The sequence below is a fragment of the Amblyomma mixtum genome, chromosome 1, assembly GCF_055824585.1.
Source record: "Amblyomma mixtum isolate Tamu chromosome 1, ASM5582458v1, whole genome shotgun sequence".
Classification (NCBI taxonomy): Eukaryota; Metazoa; Arthropoda; class Arachnida; order Ixodida; family Ixodidae; genus Amblyomma; species Amblyomma mixtum.
The window spans coordinates 37,067,584-37,085,872 of NC_143012.1; the positions used below are offsets into that span (position 1 = coordinate 37,067,584).

The 18,289-nt window shown below is 45.6% G+C and overlaps 1 protein-coding gene across 3 annotated transcripts in view; it reads left to right on the plus strand.

The window, feature by feature from the left end:
* Positions 1-13,328, plus strand: part of LOC149366032 (uncharacterized) — a 35,714-nt gene extending 22,386 nt beyond the window's left edge. For all 3 annotated transcript variants that reach the window (XM_089547770.1, XM_089547780.1, XM_089547761.1), the window contains 5 exons: positions 179-370; positions 2,395-2,541; positions 5,289-5,413; positions 7,355-8,644; positions 12,268-13,328. In XM_089547770.1, the coding sequence (XP_089403896.1) occupies positions 179-370; positions 2,395-2,541; positions 5,289-5,413; positions 7,355-8,644; positions 12,268-12,504 (1,991 nt within the window). In that variant the 3' untranslated portion in view covers positions 12,505-13,328. The remainder of the gene's footprint in view (positions 1-178; positions 371-2,394; positions 2,542-5,288; positions 5,414-7,354; positions 8,645-12,267) is intronic.
* The last annotated feature ends 4,961 nt before the right edge of the window (positions 13,329-18,289 follow it).

Below are 18,289 nucleotides of genomic sequence, written 5' to 3' on the forward strand. Positions count from 1 at the left end.
GGGCCAGCAGCCGAGCACCATAGCCACTGAGCCACCGCGGCGGCCGAAACCCTTTTGGTTCTTAAACTTCTGATAAAGGCTGTACATAAATGAATATATATATATATATATATATATATATAAATTGAGTTGACTCTCGTCATGCAGAATTGTTCGTGTGTTCTTTCCATTTTCACAGATGGACTCATCGAGAAAAGCCGAATAGCTATTTCTCCGGACAAGGGCCGTAACATGCTGGGTGTCCTCGATGATACCGGCACCCTCGAATACGGCCAGGTGTTTGTCCAGTTCACATACTTGGGTGTCGACCTCAACGGTGGTGCTTCAAGTGGTGGTGACAGCAACACACCCAAAACTGAGGTGCTCACAGGTATGTGGTCCATGCACAACATTGCGAACAATGTGTGTTGCGTCAGTGTTTTGGTTACCTCGGCCCGAGATGCCTTTTGAGTGAGTAAACTTATTTTCCAATGCACGCCATAGTATGCCAACTTCCTAACCTGCTGGAGCGACGCTGCTGACTGGCGGCCATGTTAACCGTGTGACGCCTGAAAGAATCTAACCAATAGCCATCCCTGAACAGAATTACGCTAGAGTTTTGCCATGGAGGAGAGGGCGCGAGCATGGAACAGTCACTGGAAAGGACTTGCCAACTTTCGTGTGCGATTACGGGTTCTCTGCTGCTTTTAGAAGTGTGTTATTTGGCTCAGGTGCATATGACAACAGAATGTAGTGATTGAGTAAGTTTATGCAGTTCTTAGATTCTCTCGAATTAGCCTATAGTAAATTAATTTAATTTGGTGATTTAATTATCCAGTGATCATTTTAATAAATCTACCAGTTTCATTATTTGTTTGCCAGCAGTGGTCCCAAAAATCCCAGATGACATCACCGTGGTATCAAAGAAAAATGAAATTTCTCACGAAGGTGCGGGGAATTGAACCCAGGACCTTCAGATTGTGAGGCGAGCACGCTACCCAGGCCACAAAATCATGTCACTTCTTGGCAAACAAACGGGAACCTAGTATATAGGTTACCTTGGGACTTTATGCTAATGAGTAGTGTGTCATTAGAAAGGCAGACTAAAGTAACAAAAATTTTTAAAAATTCTTTCACATTCAAAGCACGCAACTAGCCTCAAGTTTCCTCTGTAATTGTGTCTTTTCATTGCCTGTGGAGGAAAATGTTGAAGGGTCACTGAGGCCAACTTACGCAATTTTTGTGCTTAGTGAAAATTGGTTATTTGGCTTTTTTGGCTGTGTTGAGAATTATTCGGCATAAAAGGCGCATCTATTGTTGAGAAACTTGGAATCAAGAATATGGAACATATTTTCCCCACCGCAGGATTCAAACTTGTGACATTAATACCGAAAAAGTCCTTGTGATGCTTGGTAGTGGATGGCAGTGTAAAGGGTTCCACGTACAGAAAATTGTCAGCGGCACTGCAGTTTACTTCTGAAAACGACGAGTAGCGGTGATACCTGTATTTGTTTTTTTCTAGCTCATAGCAGTTTTGTTTTCTCAGAAGGTAGCTTCTTTGTAACTAGAACATGGTAATGGTAATCTGTCCATTAGAATATTGTAGAACAGCCGGTACTCAGGTTCAGGCTGGCATGTGGCGCAGCTTGCACCAATTTTGTCTTTAGCTTGTACTCAGGTTCTAGTTGCAATGTGACATAACTTGCACCAATTTTGTCTTTAGCTTGTACTCGGGTTCTAGCTGGCATGTGGCACAACTTGCACCAAGTTTGTCTTTAGCTTGTACTCAGGTTCAAGTTGGCATGTGGCACAACTTGAACCAAGTTTGTCTTTAGCTTGTACTCAGGTTCTAGTCGGCATGTGGCGCAACTCGCACCAATTTTGTCTTTAGCTTGTACTCGGGTTCTAGTTGGCATATGGCACAACTTGCACCAAGTTTGCCTTTAGCTTGCACTCGGGTTCTAGCTGGCATGTGGCACAACTTGCACCAAGTTTGTCTTTAGCTTGTACTCAGGTTCTAGCAGGCATGTGGCACAACTTTCACCAAGTTTGTCTTTAGCTTGTACTCAGGTTCTAGCTGGCATGTGCCACAACTTGCACCAAGTTTGTCTTTAGCTTGTACTCGGGTTCTAGCTGGCATGTGGCACAACTTGCACCAAGTTTGTCTTTAGCTTGTACTCAGGTTCTAGCTGGCATGTGGCACAACTTGCACCAAGTTTGTCCTTAGCTTGTACTCAGGTTCAAGTTGGCATGTGGCACAACTTGAACCAAGTTTGTCTTTAGCTTGTACTCAGGTTCTAGTTGGCATGTGGTGCAACTTGCACCAATTTTGTCTTTAGCTTGTACTCAGGTTCTAGTTGGCATGTGGCGCAACTTGCACCAAGTTTGTCTTTAGCTTGAAGTTACTCCCTGCAGGCACTGTGTTGGTGACCAAATGCCCCTGCCTTCATCCTGGAGACGTGCGCAAGTTTGAAGCAGTGGACGTGCCTGCCCTGCGACACATCAGAGACTGCATTGTGTTCCCGGCCAAGGGGCCTCGTCCACACCCCAATGAGATGGCAGGTACATCTTGAGAGGAGTGTGGCAGGCCCAACAAGGAGTGCATCTCAGAAGCTCAAAAATCAGTGTGTCATAGTCAACCACAGATATCCACCAAACAGTGGAGATACTGTCATCGCTGCACCAGTCTCGACACCAGAAGTGCTTTGTCAGGTGGCGCTCCCACGCAGAGTGGCATGGGTAGGAACTTGCGAGGGGGGGTTTAACTTTTGTCCGTGACGGTACATCCGTTTAGGACATTCCAGATGTCCACGGAATATCCGTGAAGAGCCGATGGACATCAGCTGCTAGACTGATAGGTGTCCAAAGGTGTTTGTCATACCATTTGTACATTCAGCATTCGACATCTGTTGGTGGATTTTTCTCAAATATTTGCATGCATGGTTTCTTCATGAGCATAAAGCAAGAAAATAAAGGAACGCAGTTCAGTGTGAAAATGCTCTGTCAGTACATCCATCCGAAACTAGATTAAGTTATGGACATCCTTTGGACATGCGTCAGAAAGACTGTGCAGAAACAGCAGGACAAAAGGAAAAAACATGTAACCTGAAACTGGGGCTTGTTCCTGCTGTTTTCTTCTTTCTGTCCTCTTGTGCTTTGCATTGCCTTTTTGAAGTATTATTCCATTGATCTAGCAGAGTTCAGTACCTTGGTGGATATACGTGGTTGATTGGGGTGTCCTGTGTATGAGTCCATTGCTTAAGGGGTGGGCACACCAAATTTTTGTTGCATGTTTTTTCTTTGGAATGATGCTCAGTAAATGGATCACTACGCGGAATTCACCAATACCTGGGAAATAATTTATACGTAAATTTTTCCTCCTAAGTAGTTTTAGTTTCGGTTTTACCAGGTTAAGGGGTAAGAAAATTTTTGCTATTAAAGGTGTCATAATGAAAGTAAGTTTGTTTATGCATGTCTTCTTCCTGTTTTCAAAAATAGAATTAGTTTCAGTATATCTCAATGGAAAATAACTGAAGTGTAATTAGTTAATTATCTGGAGCTATGCTTTCTGTATAGGTGGGGTACATCATCATATAAAAATGTTCAATTATGTCCAGGCACCATATTTATGAAATAAAATTAGGTGACATTTTGGTTCACTCTTTGACTCAGTCATAAAAAAGCATAACTCCACAGTTTAGCTCTTTCTCAGTTCAATAATACAAGATTAACTGAAACTGCACCATCAAAACTTCATGAAAACTTCCGCAAGACTGGGCATGCTGGCAAAAAAACACAAAGCTGAAAAAATTGCATTCGAAGTGCACGCGCCAGCCATTTGAAGGTAGCTGTAAAGACCTCAGAAAATGGTAAAATGCAGGCATTACAAAATGATTTCACAGTAGTGAGTGATACGCTGATGTTGGGAAGAGAGCCAGCTTTTGAACAAAACCAAGACGGCGGCCGTCAACAACGCAGTCGCGGGAACAAAGGGGTGCGAAGTTCTGCCGCATTTTGCTCCGAAATATCCATTTCCATGCTTCGGAGGTGTGAAATGTATCGGTTTTTTAGTAGTTCGAGATTGAATTAGATCTTGAAACTTTGTAGGCAGGTACCGTATTTTCAGGTGTATAAGACGCACCTGCCATATATGCAGGCTGTTATTGAAAAAGTTGGCATATAAGATGCACCCGTGTATAAGACGCACCCCAATTTACCCAGTTAGGCTAGTGAGGCTTAATTAAACATGCTTGTGAGACCTTCTTAAGCAACGCTAAGTGACCGATAAGGCGACACTCATGCCATACCCGCCCACGTTTTAGCAAAAAAAAAAAAAAACGAAGAACTCTTCTTATGTACATAACAACATTTTATTTTCACTTAAAACCTTCGAAGTCTTCATCTTCAGATGCGCTATCATAAAGTTTGCCCCTTTCTGGAGGCAATGCAGCTGAAATATTCTCTTGGCACAATGCACATACTACGTACACAGAGCAAACAAAGTTGCAAAGGGAGACTAAAAAAAAATTCCGGCTTGTCTTGACAATGGCGAAAAGCGCGATTGTCACCATCTTTTTGGCATTTCATGTTACTTTTGCTTGGGGCATCCGAAACGGCCGCGTGTTTATGATCCCGGAAGTCATCATCCCCGCCGTTTCATGATAAAGTTCACCTAAAAAAGTTGCGCATGGCGGTCCCCGTATTATAGTCGTGTTACAACGTTATTGGTAGCAATATTTTTCCGGTGAAAAAAGCTTCAACATGAACCTGAGTAATTTCTGAACTCACAAAAAAAGCCGAAAAATTCGCATATAAGACGCACCCTTGTACAGGACGCACCAGCAAGATTTTTGAAAAAAAAGCCGCGTCTTATACACCAGCAAATACGGTACCCGAGAGGATCTGAATGTATTGTTTTTGAAAAATCTTAACTTCTGCATTTTTTTTTTACCATTTCAAGACCTGCGTCTCCCATTGACAGAGGCTCTAATGTCACTAGGCAGTCGTTGTTATATCTCATTTGGTTGAGAACCTCACATGGTGTGCAGAGTTTGTGGTTTCAGCTTCCATTAGCACTTGCTTTCTTGTACTTTGTAAAATTTATACCTAAAGCGGTTATTCAATTACTTTCCCTCTCTAACAGCAGCAAAATGAGTGTGGTAAATATAATATTTCTTCGTGTCTCCTAGGTTTCCAAGATAGCTTTCTTCCATGTTTATATGTGTTGAAAGTTGTCCTGTCAGAACCTCGCCTATTGAGAAGTGGCAGCCTATGTGGTGGCCTTGATCTCGCTTTGTAATTACATGCAGGCTCGGACCTAGATGGAGATGAATACATTGTGATTTGGCAAAAGGAGCTCTTCTTTCCTGGATCAAACAGGGACCCGATGGTGTTCAGCGACACATCAGTTGGAGCACCTTCAACTGGAAACCTGGTCAGTGCACACCGAGTTTTTATTTTTCTACTTGCTACTCTACTAGACGGGCACTTCAGTTCAGTGCAGTTGAGCGGCAGTTGACCTGGACAGCACTTGAGCAGTGTTACACGGCGGTACAGCTACTGTTGAGCTCCCAACAGAGGTACCAGTTGAACTGGTAAATGGCAAGATGGTGGTTTACTAACCTGCTGTACCAGCCTAAGTGGCAGCATTTCCACCTGATGCGTAATCTCGGACTCGACGAAAAGATTGCTGCCCTGGTTAGGTTGGTTTATGGGGTTTAACGTCCCAAAGCGACTAAGGCTATGAGAGACGCCGTAGTGGAGGGCTCCGGAAATTTCGACCACCTGGGGTTCTTTAACGTGCACTGACATCGCACAGTACACGGGCCTCTAGAATTTCTCCTCCAAAGAAATTCCAGCCGCCGCGGCCGGGATCGAACCCGCGTCTTTTGGGTCAGCAGCCGAGCACCATAACGACTGAGCCACCACGGCGGCTTAGTAGTAGCAGTAGCACGGCGGCCCTGGTTAGTATGAGATCTACTGAACGACTTTCACTTAATGAATGCATATGAATAGGAGCTGTGTTACCAGGAAAACTACGACCAAGTGTGCCTCTAGACGAGTTTCTTGGCTTTGTGTGGTGTTTCGGGGTGCGAAAACAAGTCGTGCGCCATCACATATATCATATCTGCCTGCTTTCTTTCTTCGCCAACTCGCATGCAGAACACATGTTAACATGGAACTGCACGCTTTGCTTGCATGTGTCTGCAAGCGAAGCAGATGGCAGAGCAGGTGAGGGAACAAACGCGGGTTAATGACATCCTAGTCGAAATCAAGAGGAAGAAATGGGCTTGGGCAGGGCATGTAATGCGAAGGCAAGATAGCCGCTGGTCCTTAAGGGTAACGGAGTGGATTCCAAGAGAAGGCAAGCGTAGCTGGGGGCGGCAGAAAGTTAGGTGGGCGGATGAGATTAAGAAGTTTGCGGGGATACGGTGGCAGCAACTGGTAAAGGACAGGGTTAACTGGAGAGACATGGGAGAGGCCTTTGCCCTGCAGTGGGAGTAGTCAGGCTGATGATGATGATGATGATGCAAACTTGATGCTTCTTCAAAAATTCCACGAAGCGTTTGCTTCTAGAACTAGCTTGCAGTTTTAATGAGAAAGCAGTAGTCATCGTAGCCCAGCCCTGTGGCTTACTGAACTGTTGTTTAATGGTCCTTCGTCCACAGCTTTTTGTGTGTTCTCTCATGTGTGTGCTGTCATATACACACTCACTTCACCTAATCTCAGGTACCAAACCTTAACTTAAGTAAGCACCTGCATCCTTAGGAAGACCATTGCAGGAGTTATGCTAGAGTAATACTTTTCAACGAATGAAGTGTGATCATGTAGCTCATCTTCAACAGGGACCCGAGTGTGGAATGGTGCAGGTGGTAGCTTCGCTGATTAAGAGAGTAAATACAGTACAGTACGGTCCACTGTTAAGGGGAACATGCGATCGCGTGGCCTTTGCGCTTCGTGGAGCACTGCCGCCGAGAATTTGTAGAAGTTGTCGCCACAAGACGCGTGCGTAGTAAGCATGGTGGCTGGTCTTTCCGAGCTTGCGCTTCATGCCGCCTGTTCTCGCCGCATCTAGGCAGTGCTCGCTTGTTCCCTTTAACAATGGATCGTACTGTACATGCTAAATTCTGCTAGGCTGCTGCAAGCTACTTTCCCAGGTTATGAGGCTTGCAAACATGCTTGGAACACACACGCACACTTTCGACTAGTGTGTGTAGCTTCTGATAGATTGTTTGAGAGACGCACAAGCTTTCCAAGAAAACTTGTTAGAAAATTTTTTTGACAACTGAAATAGTGTGAGCTCATTGTGCAAGTCAGGATGACAGTTACCTGCTGCTTCCCTAATACATTGTGCTTGTGCCTTGGCTTTCTGCAGGATGAAGACATCATTCGGTTCCTTTGTGAATACATCCTCAACGACAGTGTGGGAATCATGTCGAACGCTCACTTGGCCTGGGCAGATCAGGAAACGACTGGTATTTTCTCCGCCAAGTGCCTCGGACTCGCTGAAAAGATCTCAGTCTGCCTAGACTTTGCGAAGACAGGCATCTCCGCCGCACTCACGAGAGAGGAGAGACCTCAGAGGTATCCAGACTTCATGCGCAAGCGGGGAACCAAACCAACTTACCGGTCCGTCAGGGTGCTTGGAGAGCTCTTCCGTCTGAACGAGGCGCTCGTTGGCCGCTGCTCTTTGGCATTCACCCCAACCGATTTCCACACCAAGCTGTTTGAATACCCTGGCTGGCAGAAGCATCGAAGTGCTGCAAAAGATGCCATGTCCACTTACGAGTGGATGATGCAGAGGATCTTGGATCAGCACGGCATCGAGAGCGAGGCTGAGGTGGTGACCGGTGTCATCAGTACCGTGTCGCGTTACAACAAGAGCAAGCAGGATAAGACCAGCGTGGAGACCCTAGTTGCGAAGCAGTATAGAGAGCTTGTTGATGCGATGCAAAAGTGTTTCCACAGGGATGTCGAGGCGGTTTGCTCGAGAGATCCGAGCCAGCGAACGGAAAAAACGCAGCTCGAGATGGCATCGGCCTGGTACATGGTGACTTGCACGACTCCAGATTCGGAGGAGCATCGCTTAGGGCTGCCCTGGTGCATCACCGATGCCTTGGTGCTGCTTTTGAGGGAGCGAAGCAACGCAGCGTCTACGCCAACGCCATCACCGCGAAACTTGTTGGTTGCAAAGATAAACAACTCTGTTTGGTCCAGTGACTCGCCGAGTGGAGCGGCACTAAACATGCTGCGTGCATGGGCACGAAAGGAAAACTTGCTGCAGGACGCCGTCGGCCAGGTCCGCCAGATTTGCTCGTCATGCTTCTCGCAGGCCTTCCAGTGGTTTCTGTCGAGCAGGCAGTCTGAACCAGTGATGTCCGCAGCGCAGAACGCCAGCCCATATTGCGGAGGCGACTCGCATGCGCTGCCAACGGCTGGTGACCTCGTCTGCGGGTTCCTCCGCTACGTCTGCTCCGCACCGACGGGGCTACCACTGTGTGCAGAATGTAGCTCCACGCAATTGCACAAGCTGACGCTGGCTGCTTTGTATTGCTACTCTAGGCTGGTCATCACGAGGGATGTCTGCTGTTTTGACCTTCCCTGTGACCCTGACCTCCATGACAGCACGCAGGAGGTGCAGGAGTCTGACCCCATCCGTATTAACGTGAGTGCCCACCTTTTTTTTCTTGCATACAAGGGTGCCCTTGTCCTTATGTGCTTGTCTGGCATCGTATAGCTTGCGTGATATGTCCTGCATGTGCCAAAGGAGTACCCAAGGCAGGCTTCAATTAAAAGCTTAGGTTTATGGGGGTTTACTGAAGAGAAAAGTATATAACAGCTGTATCCTACCAATACTCACCTTTGGGGCAGAAACGTGGAGGCTAACAAAGAGGGTTCAGCTTAAGTTAAGAACAACGCAGCGAGCTATGGAAAGGAAAATGATAGGTGTAACGTTAAGAGATCGTAAGAGGGCGGAGTGGGTGAGGGAACAAACGCGGGTTAATGACATCCTAGTTGAAATCAAGAGGAAGAAGTGGGCTTGGGCAGGGCATGTAATGCGAAGGCAAGGTAACCGCTGGTCCTTAAGGGTAACGGAGTGGATTCCAAGAGAAAGCAAACTTAGCAGGGGACAGCAGAAAGTTAGGTGGGTGGATGAGATTAAGAGGTTTGTGGGGATACAGTGGCGGCAACTGGCAAAGGACAGGGTTAATTGGAGAGACATGAGAGAGGCCTTTGCCCTGCAGTGGGCGTAGTCAGGCTGATGATGATGATGATGATGACTGCTTCAAAGCGACTCAGGCTATGAGGGACGCTGTAGTGAAAGGCTCCGGATAATTTCGGCCACCTGGGACGTGCACTGACATCGCGCTGTACAGCGGCCTGTAGAATTTCGCCTCTGTCAGAATTCGACCGCGCCGTGGCCGGGATTGAACGCGCGTCTTTCGGGTCAGCCGTCGAGCGCCATAACCACTGATTAGCTCACAAAGTTCTTTAGTATGTACCAAAATCTTGGTCTATGCGCATTTTTGCACTTTATTACCGTCAAAATGCAAAGCCTCATAGTCATTAAGCCATTGCAACTGGTACATATTGATGCAAATGTGTGGAAAGAAAAAAAAAATGGAAGAGAATAAATTTTCTCATGAAAATAAACATGCATATTTATTAAGCATGAAATGTTTTTCACTGCCATTGCTGGCACACTCACGCAGACATTCTCCCAAAATCATAGCAATGTTGACTTTGAAACTGGAACTGATGGCCGCTGAAGCTGAATTTTCTGCTGAAACTGATGGCCACCAAAGCCGAATTTTTCGACCTAATGGCACCCAGCAGAAAACTTTCCCTGTGCTCTGAGCAAGATCCAAGCGTGCTAAGCAAACAGCTTCATATCGGCTGCTTCAGACCACTCGGCCATTGCTGAAACCACTTGCTCTGTGCATTGCAGTTTGTATATAGCCGGACAGCACCACTTGCTAGCAACTAAGATGGCGTGTGTGCAACACACACAGTGCCACTTTTAGTGCGCTGCTTGAAAGCACTGCTGACAATGCAGCCCACCACACTGACACAAAGCAAAAGGGCACAGACAATCGTGATTGTCTTCCTTCAGTCATTCGTTCTTGCGCTTCCAAATGTTTGGCTGCACTAGTGCCGTGGCTATACAACGAAGCCGGATTAATCGTGAGATAGGAGCCTATTCTATACAGGGGATGCTTCATGGTTTTGAAAGTTGAGCAGAAAAGGGGTCGGCTCGACAATGCCAGCTTTATGTGGCAGCACGTGAAGGCGAGAAGCCGGCCAAACACATCGCAATGTCCAAAGCAAAGTGGGCAAATGCTGAGGCACGTCAAGGTGTGAAAGCAGCGAGATGCCGAGCATGCTTCAGAACGCAAAAAAAAAAAAAAAAGAAGCACCTGTATGCAGCAGTACATAGAGCACCAAATGTGGCAAGGTACTCAAGACGCACCGCCCAGCTCAGAGAAGAAAAGCAGCCAATGGAGGTAGCTTGTCAATACGAGAAAGCAGCCAAGCAGACCAAGCACCGCTGCCCAGATAGAAGCAGGCTAAATTGTGGATACATCCAACAGCCAAAGGACATCGCAGAGGCCCATTCAGATAGCGCAGTTAGCATGCTCCACGAGCCGTAAAATCACTATACTGGTTCTGCAGTAGAAACCAAGCTTGCACCCCTCTCGACCATGACATAGACAAAATGTTTTACAAGCATGCAGCTGAAAAGATTGTTTGCTATGGGTGCTAGCAGACTCACCATTGGAAAAAGAACTATTTGCTTTCTGTTTGTTGTTGCTCATATGTAGTTGTAGTTAAATACGCAGAGGTTTAGGAGGCACCACTTTACTAGGAACATACTATATTCACGGTCTCCATTTCATTATCTATACAGTAAGCAGTATAACAATGCCTGGCAAGCAGCAAATTTCTTGGCACTTGCCAATCTTACTTGCAAGCATCTTTTAAGAACTTTGTATTGCGGCTGTTTTATAAAGTGCTAGTGCTCTCTCAGAGCCATTATGTTTAAACTTTTAAGTTTTATGTATGCCACTGACTTCACAAAGCCTGAATTGGCAATCCCACGATAGCTACTGGGTGCTCCGAGTTTTCATTGCATTATCTTCATAGTTTATTCACACCTTCATTCACTGTTAAAAAATTGTCTGGCTGATTTTTTTTGTACGACTTTACACGCTTTCATGCAACTATGTGGCAAGGAAAACATTCCACTTCAACACAATACATAATCTGAAGGTATTGTTTGCGACTCAGGCTCAACATAACATGGCCTCAAAGTGTGCTATGCTGACCTCTGGCATGGAAAGGAAATAACGCGATCAGGGCTGGAGTCTCTGCCGCTCCGTCGGGTGTTGACGCGGAGGCCGGAAGCAGTTGCGGCTAAAAATATTTGGTAGAAACTTTTCCTGTGCGTGGCATAAGATGAACAAGAGGCTTCCACTTGCCATTGGTTGTGCGGCATATACAGGGCGCCCCAGCTAGCACACACCAGGATTTAGAATTGCGAGCTGTTCTTCCTAAATAAGACAGAGTAAATGCTGTTATAGATATCACACATAGTTGGTTTGCTCTGGCTCGTTCTGCTTTGGCCCCGCCGCGGTGGCTCAGTGGTTACGGCGCTCGGCTGCTGACCTGAAAGACGCGGGTTCGATCCCGGCTGCGGCGGCTGAATTTCGATGAAGGCGAAATTCTAGAGGCCCGTGTACTGTGCGATGACAGTGCACGTTAAAGAACCCCAGGTGGTCGAAATTTCCGCAGTCCTTCACGTAGCGTCCCTCATAGCCCGAGTTGCTTTGGGACGTTAAACCCCAATAAACCAAACCAAACCAAACCGTTCTGCTTTGTTTTGCTTGAACTCACTGCGGTTCTCAAACTGAATTCAAGAGAACCTATGGGTTTATTTTTTTTAGTGCTCTTTTGGGGCTCTCGAGCACCTAAATCCGCAGATGCCTGATCCCCCATCTTTGCTTATTTGGGACTTTGGGCTTTATTTTGGGACATTTGAGTCTGATAATTCAGTGATTGCTTATAGCAGACATTTTCAGTACACAGCCAGTTATTAATAATAAAATTTGGCATTTTTGAGGTGCCGCGTGCCTGCATGGTAAGGAAGAGTCGAAAGCTAGAAAACGTGGCGTTCCCCAGCACCTTTCGGAAGTTGTTGAGGTTCCCCACGGCTAAGAATTCTAGGTGCTTCGCTTTGCCACGTTGCCAAGCAAATGTACCAGCAGCAACTCTTGGTTTGGTGACCAGGTTCAAAACTCCCCCTTCTTGGACATGGTGCGGAATCAGACGGACACAGTAAAGGAGCTGCTCTGCCGCTGGTCCGGGGTTGAAGAGGTCAACATCCGCTGGCACAGCTACCGCTCAAAGAGGCACCACTACATCGTGGTCTCCGCAGTCGGGCGTCAGTGGCAGCTGTGCTGCTTTGACGAACTGATGCTGCAGCCGTGGCTGCAGAATGCGATTGTCAACAGGAGGCTGGCTTAGTGGCTTTTCAACATGCCTGCCCTCTGGGACAGACCACAAGAACAAACGGCCAGTTCCTGTCGTTCCATTGTCAGTGTATGACCAAGGGCAAGTAAGCTGACTTCAGTGCCACGGTTTGAGTTCGACATTGGTGCACCTGGCATTGAGGTTCACTTCCCAAGTATCACTTGCCTTACTCGATATTCCCTTGAAGCATCAGTCTTATTACGTACTCATCTCGCTCAGCAACATTGCATCATAGACGCATATTGCTGTGCAAGCATAAAAGATTTTAGTCTGACATTACTTATGCTACTTAAAATGCATGCTTGGTTCGCCTTGCTCCTTGAGAAGAGTGGTGATTTTCTTTTTGTACTGAGCTTAAGGCTCACATTCGAAAATCTCAGCCTCAATTAATTTTCTACTTGGTGTGTTGCGAATGGCAATGCGACAACTATGCACCACACCTTTCCAAAAATCAGGGAGGCGAATACATTCCAGCACTTTATTTTTTTTTTAATTTTGTGTGTGCTTGCCAAGAATATATCGTGCAATACTCATTAAGTCATGCTTGTTGATATGAACACATGGTACCAATTCCATGGTGTCCATTTCACGCAAGCAGGCATCCGGTGCTGCTTAACATTTAGCGTTTGTTTTTTTCTTAGTAGTTGGTAGTCAGTGAGCCACTGATGAATGGTTTGTGGCGAAGTCACCCGCAACTTTTTATTACTTAAACTGTGCAGGTTCCATGTGCAATTCTCAGTATTGTGTGAAACAAGGTAAAATATTTTTTTACTTCACTTTTTTGTAAAAATTTTTGAAAATAAATGTTTTCATCTTGATCTTGTGCAGTGTGTGTGTGTATTGAAAGGACAAAAAGAATCTCCAGTAGCTTAAATACCTACTGTATTTTCCGGTGTATAAGATGCAGGTTTTTTTTTCTTCAAAAATTTTGGTAGTGCGTCTTATACAAGGGTGTGTCTTATATGGGTTTTGTCTTATATGGACAAATATCGCAAAGCGTGGTGCGTTATTAGCAATCATAAATTGAGTTAGGCAGCGTCAGGGTTGCGACCTCCTGGCAACAGAGTTGCAACATATTTGGTATTTGGTAGAAGGAGGAGAGATTTCACACTCTCAGGGAAGTGAATGCTTACTAATCTATTTCTTATATTTGTACCATGCCTGATAAAAGTTTTTAGTGACATTGGAGATTTGATTAACCAGAAGAGTGGGGGGGGGGGGGGGGTGCTAGTGCACACTGTTATGTTAAGGGGGGACGAGGGCCTTAAAACTAGCCTTTTTGTTTATGGGTAGAATCTCATGAAATTTTGCACAACGATGAATTTTTTTCTTCTGATTCCAAAACAGTACTCATAATTGAGATGGTGGTCATAGATTAAAAGTTATCTTAAATTGTAGAGTGTAATTAGGTAATTTCTTACACAGCTTTAATGAAATTTCTCATTGAATTTTGTTGCTTTTAATTACATGAATTGACAGCGAGAGAATTCCCATACCCGATAACATTCTTACTTTTTTTGTTTAGGCCACATATAAATAGCAATTAACAATTAGCTTAATGAGTTGCAGTGTCAAATACTGCGACCTTTTACTCTCGACATAGTATATCAGGATGATATACCTTAAGAGAAAAATGAACGATGTCACCGGGTATGGGAACTCTCTGGCTATCAGTTCATGTAATTAAAAGCAGCAAAATGCAATGAAAAAGTTCATTAAAGCTGTGTAAGAAATTACCTAATTACACTCTAGACTTTGTAAGGTTTAAGACCACCAGCTCAATTAAGATTACATATTTGGAATGCGAAGAGAAAAACGCATCTGTATGCAAAGTTTCATGAGATTCTAGCCGTAAATAAAAAAATTTAGTTTTAAGACCGTCATCCCCCCTTAAGCAGAGTGGTAAAATAATTGCTTCCTTCTTGCTACCAACATCGGCAACACATTTCCTAAGAAAATAAATGGTGCTTGTGTTTCATTTCTGATGGGAGTGAGACACTGCACAAATGCCGCCTTTATTGTCAGCAAAGCCCAGTACTAATATTTCACAAATATAAATAACAGTTATGTTGATATACAGCCTAGCCCGGTTATAACGAAGTCGGCGGGAATCGGAAATCACTTCGCTATATCCGCTATTTCGTAATATGTGGACTACGAAAAAAAAAATGCAAACATCGGCATACCGATTTATTGCCGCTGAAAGAAGTCGTCCAGCATCCCCTGAACACGTTTCGCGAGTGCGGACTTCAGGATTGCGGCTTCCATACCATCCAACTGCAAACCAAAGATCTGAGGAACCAAAGACGTCATCGAAAAAAAAAAGTCATCTCTGTTCTTTTTTACATTTTTCCCCTGCGCGGCATGCTCTACTGCTCTACACCGTGACGCCTTTCAAGGACGGCGCAACACGGGACCGGCGTTCCATGCGATGCAGTGAAGCAACCTTTCGCTCCGCAGGAGAGCAGATGACGCCACGAAAGGGCGCCGTCAGCCGAATTTTGCTCTTATTTTCGTGGAAAAAATCGCCTCAAGGACGCAAAAATGTGTTGACTGGCAGATTATTTTTCGGTTGGTATTAAATCTCTTCATTATATCCGCTGACGCGCTCTTATTTACTTCGTTAAAACCGGACCCAAAATGTATCGAAAATGCAAAAATGGGAATGGGAAATTGAAATCCCTTCGTTATAACCGCTATTTCGCTATAAGCGGCTTCGTTATAAACGGGCTAGACTGTATTGATTCTGACTGCCCGCTTCAAAGCTTTTAAGGGAGAATGCAGTCCTTGGAAGGGAATGTCTCGTGGATTTGATCGTGGCCAAGACGTGACAGCATGGAGGAAGGAAAACGTAGGAGAGACTTCAGCTATCCAAGTGGCGCAACAGAAAGCATACCGGAAGTCTTTTGCTGAGGAGCGCTGGGATACTTTAGCACAACATACAGAAACGGCACCTGGAGCAAGCACCACCACTTGACTGGCAGCGGTGACTGAATTTCCTCCATCTATGCATGGCAGTAAGCACAAGCAGCTTCTCTTAACTGATTTAGTGGCTGCAGCTAGTAGAAGGGAGTCAAGCAAACTCAAATGATATAACACACACATGCGGTTTTCAATCTATGCTCCAGTGCTGAAATGTGCTTGGAATCAATTCAGTTTCAGAAAAGAATAGAGTGGTATGGCTGGCACGTTTCAGGAACAGAATGAGAGTGAAGTCTGGCTTGTTTTGTTCAAAATGAAGCAGAACTCTAGAACCAAGTGCGCGTTTGCAACGGCGAGTCGTGGACGTCATGCTACCAATCTCGGATGATTCATTGGGGTCCCAGGGGTTGAGACACCAAATTTTGAGGCTGTAAAAAGCTTTTTATGGGCTTCCTCTGTACATAGGTCGCCCACGGCCAAGTATTGGATGCTACCAATGCTTAAAATGTATTTTAATTCAGCTCTAAAGAGTCCTTAAATGCTCTTTCTCATGATCGAGACCCGTCACTAGCGTGGTAGTTGCTGACGTAGAGCCGTGGGAACGATGTCAGTGAATATTAGCAACATCACAGCTGAGTGATGTGACGACTCGGCGGTCGGTGTGGTGATCAGTTAATATGCCTTGCTGACGCACCAGTCAGCACCAACATTAGCGGCCGAGCGAAACCTTCACGTCGCTAAAACGTACGATGACTAGCTGCTCTTGTCTAGCCCATTTCGATACCATGATTAAGCAAAACGAGCGACTAAATTTGTTATGTTCACCCTTCGACACTAATAAACAGTACAAGTAGGCTTAGCGAGTCCGTGACGTTCGCATGTGCGATGTTGATGTGGAGAGCAAGTTTGTAAGTTTTAGCCAATACAAATGGCCATCGAGCATAGTTTTGACAACAGTGACCTGAAATCGAGTATTGCTTACGTCTTAGGACGGAAACACATTGATCTGGGAAGGGCCACCACTGCTATGCGATGTGACCCAGTCTGCCGACCAATGCTGCAAGCGCCCGGCATGCTGGCACTCGTCAGCGTCGTTTGAGGACAACAAATTGAGCCGTTTTAATTATCACAAGTGGGCGCTGAACATCTATACAAACCAATTTAAAGTCAAGTACTGGGCACTTCGGAAAAAGCAGTTGCAATGAGCGAGAAACGCTGGTCCTACACGCTGTAAACAACCTGGCTATGACGCGTTCCCCACGCTGGTGCTTGCATTCTTCGGCGATTCTTGCAGAGTTATCGCATTGCGTGAGCAAGTAAACGTACAACCGGGCTGCAAAAGAGAAGAGACTGTTTGATCTAAGCAGAACGCAGCTTGCAAGTCCTACCAAACGAACATGCAATTGCTGCCTGTATACACATGCAGGTCTGCGTAAACAAAAGTAACGATGAGGTGCAGTCGTCGTCATGGGTGCATTCCTTGCAGAGTTACGTACTTTACGTACTCAGGCGGCAAATGCTGAATCCTGTACAATTATCTTGAAGTATTCATTTAGCAAATGCACGCACTGTTTGTTATACGAGCAGCAGAAAAAGCAAGGAGCAGATATCATAATCAGCAGCCACGGGACCCTGAGCAGCCTCACAGCGTGGCCATGTGGGCGGAATGAAGTGAGGACTGTGACGGGTATTGGTCACCATGAACAGTGAGACATCGTGTCGCTTTAATGTGAGCAGGTGGTCGGCTGAGCATCAGCGTAGTGCGGCAAAGCGAAATACAACACAGAAACTGCGTCGGCATACGCTGGTACGCATGTGTACGAGAGCAGTGACACAGCAGTCCATGTGTCACAACTTTTGAGACCCACGTGACCAGGGTTGCTGCTCTTCCCTGATCATGACAACACAACACGTCCCTGCACTTGGACGCCGAAACTGAAATCACTCCGTATAAATAATGCAATAATAAATCATTTACTGCGCATTTATGAATGGCGGAGCACGTTTCACGCATCCTGGGGAATACGGAACATTTGAAACGAACACGCCAGCGAAGAATTTGATGTCTCCACCCTTTAAAGCGAATAGCAAGTGGGCATGATGAATCAACAGGAGGCGATAACTTGCTCAGCTTGTTTTTGCGTTTCCGACAAACTGCTGTTGCACTACTAGCCTCCGTCAGGATACCGTTACATGACAAAGTGCAAGTTCCCACCCGACTTACCCTCCAAAAAAATTCAGGGGGCACTTTGACTCTCTAAAGTGCGTAGAGGCAAAAGCGTTTTCTGCACCACTTTGTCAATGTGACACTGGTGACGTCACACATAATTGATGACGAAGTAATGACAAATGACTAATTAATGACTAATTACTGATCAATGACTAAGTACTAATTGACTGGTAATTAATGACGCTTAAGCTTTGCCTTTAGGAGTGGAACGCAACAGCGTGTTGTAGCGCTGCCAAGCAGTCCATGGAACACCAATGCCTTGCCCTTTAAATGCAACGCTTTTTGAGGAAAGGAAATCCCAGTAATTCTCTGTCATCTGGACACCTTACACTATACAGGAAGGGAGGAAGTGGGAGTCAAAGAAGAAAAAGAAAGAGGGGCTGTAATGAAGAAACTGAAAATTGTATTTGATGAAAGGAAATTATGCAGTAACTGTCTCACATATCTCGGGTGTCATCAAAACCGCTGCCCACACAGCTGTCACACAGCTGCACATGCACATGGCTGCCCAGACACAGCTGCTATCGACAGTATGAGGCATTAAAGACTTTCGCCTTAAAAGAAAACTCTGCTCACCGCACCTGGCAACGTATGTGCACGGCATCCCCATTCTAAGCAGCGGAGATT